The sequence below is a fragment of the Silene latifolia genome, unplaced genomic scaffold (genome assembly GCF_048544455.1).
Source record: "Silene latifolia isolate original U9 population unplaced genomic scaffold, ASM4854445v1 scaffold_418, whole genome shotgun sequence".
Taxonomy (NCBI): Eukaryota; Viridiplantae; Streptophyta; class Magnoliopsida; order Caryophyllales; family Caryophyllaceae; genus Silene; species Silene latifolia.
The window spans coordinates 18,703-22,590 of record NW_027413340.1 but is presented as its reverse complement, the minus strand read 5'-3'; the positions used below and the strand labels follow the sequence as shown (position 1 = coordinate 22,590).

Genomic DNA, 3,888 nt, shown 5'->3' with positions numbered 1-3,888 from the left:
ACCTCATTATGTAAAGTATTAGGTATATGTGTTGTGTAACATTACTACAATGTTCATATCTTAACCACTGCTCATTAATCAATCGAAAATCGATTCTAACCCTTGGTAATGGACAGTTATTCCTGCATAATTTAGAATGGACTAGTATCAATTGGTCAATCCTCAACCAATCAAAATTCATATTGAAAGGTAACTCCTACAATGACATATTACAAACATAATTTGAGCATTAATCGGTATTGTAAACCACACAGCCAACTATTCTTGCATAATTTAGAATGGACAAAGTGAAATGAAGCATTATCGAATGTTGAAGACGAAAAGCAACAACTACATGAGAAATTAGGGTTAGATTATTGCTTAACTCTAGCTAAACTGAAATTCCACATAGGTTGAAGCATAAGACTACAAATCTAAGAGTTCTTCATATAAGAACAATCAATTAACTTAATTAAGGAAATTACTCGAAGTTAGGGGGTAATAGCTATAGATAAATTGATGAATATCAAGGAAAATTACATGATAAACAAATTGAAGTGAATCGCCATGAATTTGAGAAGTGTATTACCTTAATTTGTAGGAATGAAACTCAGTAATGGCGGTTGAATCGAATTAGATGAACGGAAATATGATTTGGTTAACGATAATCGGAGAGGACGATCGGAAAGGACACCGGAGAGGACGATGGTCGAAGAGAGAGAAGGAGAGATGAGTGAGAAAGTGAAAACGTGAAAATGAATGAGATTGAAGGGTTTGGGGTTACGCGTAGGATTCAAACAAAATAAAGTCTAATGTCGTCTGTATTATTATTATTATTAGTGGTTCTCATGGTTCTCATTATATTAGTGGTTCTCATAGGATCCTAAATCTATATATATATATATATATATATATATATATATATATATATATATATATATATATATATATATATATATATATATATATATGAATGAGATCATGTGAATATTACTTATATATTTGAGGATTGAGGATTAATACTATGATAGGAATTTAGGGTGGAAACAAGGAAGGGCAAATTAGTAATTTAACGCGTGCCTATATAAACTTCTTTTTCCAAAGAAAAACCGTTATTTCCTCCTTTTTCTTCTTCTCCCTTCAACTTCTCTCTCTCTCTCGTAGCTTCTTCTTCCATTGTTGAGCTGGAAAACCCTAGAATTTAGGCGTGATCTCCGTTTTTCGTCCTCGTTCTTCACAATTATCATATTATTCCAATTAGTTCATTTGCTCAGGTACGTAATTGCCGTTTTTCGTCCCTACGTTTCGAATTCGCTGTCATCTTACTCTGTTTGTTCTTCTTTCGTTTCTATAATTTGAATTTCCTCTTGCTTTTGTTGTTATTTTCAATTTAATTTTGTGTTTCCTAAAATTCGGTACGTTTTTGTTTTATTTCCAGGTTTTGCTGCTCATTCTTCACAATTATCATATTATTCCAATTAGTTCCTTTGTTCAGTTACGTAATTGCCGTTTTACGTCCTTATGTTTCGAATTCGTTGTCAGCTTACTCTGTTTGTTCTTCTTTCGTTTCTATGCTTTGAATTTTATCTTGCTTTATTTGTTATTTTCAATTAATTTTTTTGCTTCCTAAAATTCGGTACGTTTTTGTTTGATTTCCAGGTTTTCCTGGTCAAATCTCTGCGTATTCAATCATCATTGCGATGTCTGGTATGTTATTCTTCTTAATTTTGTACTTTCAGCGTATTCTCAATTCTCTGCGTATTCTCTCTTTATTTTGTACTTTCAGCTTTCAATCACATGTTCTTTATTTCTGTTCGTATAATTATTTGTACCTATAAATATTTTCTGTTCATTAACGTTCTTATTTTCTACCTTACAGCAAGTGTTTTTTTGTTTTACTTAATATGTGATATTGTTTTCTACAACTGGTGATATTGTTTATGTTGAACTGTACCATTGTATATTCACCTTTGTGATATTGTTTTTCAACTTCATGTGTGATATTGTTCGAAATACGTGATATTTTTACCTGGATATGTGATATTGTTTAACCACTTGTGTGATATTGTTCCTGAAACATTCCTTTGTGATATCGTTTTCCATCTTCTTGTGTGATATTTTTCCCAAATAACGTGATATTGTTTTCCTGGATATGTGATATTGTTCAGCCACTTGTGTGATATTGATTACCTCCATATCTTTATGACTTTTTCTTGTTATTTTACATTTTACTTTTCTTGCCAGATCCTACAAGTAATGTAACTTCTTCTTCCTGTAATGATATTCATGTCTCTGCCATTACCTCTAAAGATAGTAATGATATTCTTGAGTCTTCAATTATTTCTACTGTTCTCATTGAACCACCTGATGCATCTAGCTCTACTCCACATGTTGAACAACATTCTGTTCCTTCTCGTGTGCATCAACTACTTTTGGACTCCACACCTGGTGGTAGTGAATTGTGGACAAGGAATGTTGCACCTGAGTTTAAACCTTATATTGGCCAGTTGTTTGGGACGTTGAAAGAAGCTATTAGTTTTTATGATGTGTATGCAGAAGCATGTGGTTTTGAACCTAGGAAGTCTTCCCAAAAAGGTCATTTGGTGATGTGAAGTATAAATTTGTTGTTTGCAACCGTGAAGGTTTTAGAGATCGTAAGAGGAATGCTACTGTTTTAGATAGTGGAAAGGAGAAGGCAACTCCCAAGCCTTTTGATATCAGGAACACTAAATTAACTAGGATTGGTTGTACTGATATGATTGAGTTTCGTTATAATGGGGATGGTTATGTTGTTTTTCAGTTTCGTGAATGGCATAATCACCGTCTTTGTTCACTTAGAAATCAACAGTTTCAAAAAAAAAACACAGGCACCTCCATCTTTACCATAAAAAGACAATTATTGATCATTCAAGGGTTAATCAAGGGCCAACAAGGGCATTTAAAATTGTCAAGGAATATGTAGATGGCTATGAGAATGTTGGAGCTCAACTGGTTGATTTTAAGAATTTTGGAAGGGATATCAAATGTTTCATAGGAGACTGGGATGCTCAACTGTTTGTTAACTATTTTGAAGATAAACGTGATACCACTGAAGGTTTTTACTTTGCTTATGAGGTGGATTCTGGTAAATGCTTGGTTCGTGTGTTTTGGTGTGATGCAGAGTCTCGTAGAAACTATGCTTTGTTTGGCGATTACATCACTTACGATCCAACTTACAGTACAAATAAGTATTGTATGCTTTTCACTCCTTTTACTGGCGTAGACCACCACAAAAGGTCAGTTACTTTTGCTTCTGCCTTGCTATTTCATGAGGATGAAGATTCGTTCACGTGGGTCTTTCAAAAGTTCCTTGATGCTATGGGACAGCGAGAGCCACACTGTATAATAACTGATCAGTGTGCTGGAATAAAGCTGGGTTTGCGTGCTGTTTTCAAACATGCTAAGCGCAGATATTGCATGTGGCATATCATGCAAAAGCTATCGATAAGGTTGGGCTGCAATATCGAAAGAGACCGATTTTGTCACCGTTTGAATGCTATTGTTTGGGATCTTTGAGTTAGAACCTCTTGAATTTGAAGAAAAGTGGTGTCGGTTGGTCAATGAGCATAATCTTGATAAAGAATTGATGGTTGTCAACCATGTTTAGAAAAAGGAGAAAATGGATCCCAGCTTATTTTCGTGATGTTCCTATGGGTTGTCTATTACGAACAACTCAACGTTCTGAGAGTCAGAATAATTTTTTCAAGCGTTTTGAAAATGCACATGGTACACTTGTTGAATTCTTGATGCGGTTTCAAAGCGCCATTGATGTACAGCGCCATACTCAAAAACAACTTGATAGAGACGATGATTGTACTCTTCCACAATTAGCAACTTCTCTTAAGTTGGAAGCTCATGCTTCCAAGGTTT

The 3,888-nt window shown here is 34.4% G+C and overlaps 1 protein-coding gene across 1 annotated transcript; it reads left to right on the top strand.

Annotated features, from left to right (window-relative positions):
• Nucleotides 1-1,679: 1,679 nt before the first annotated feature.
• Nucleotides 1,680-3,534, top strand: LOC141639491 (protein FAR1-RELATED SEQUENCE 5-like). The gene is made up of 4 exons (XM_074448603.1): nucleotides 1,680-1,686; nucleotides 2,224-2,574; nucleotides 2,622-2,790; nucleotides 2,892-3,534. The coding sequence occupies exons 1-4, from the start codon at nucleotides 1,680-1,682 to the stop codon at nucleotides 3,532-3,534; spliced, it is 1,170 nt and encodes a 389-aa protein (XP_074304704.1).
• The last annotated feature ends 354 nt before the right edge of the window (nucleotides 3,535-3,888 follow it).

What these genes read in the sequence shown, in the direction of transcription:
- LOC141639491 (XM_074448603.1), top strand. An exon ending in TAGGAAGTCTTCCCAAAAAG is followed by an intron (nt 2,575 to 2,621) that starts GTCATTTGGTGA and finishes GCAACCGTGAAG; the next exon opens with GTTTTAGAGATCGTAAGAGG. An exon ending in GTTTTTCAGTTTCGTGAATG is followed by an intron (nt 2,791 to 2,891) that starts GCATAATCACCG and finishes TGATCATTCAAG; the next exon opens with GGTTAATCAAGGGCCAACAA.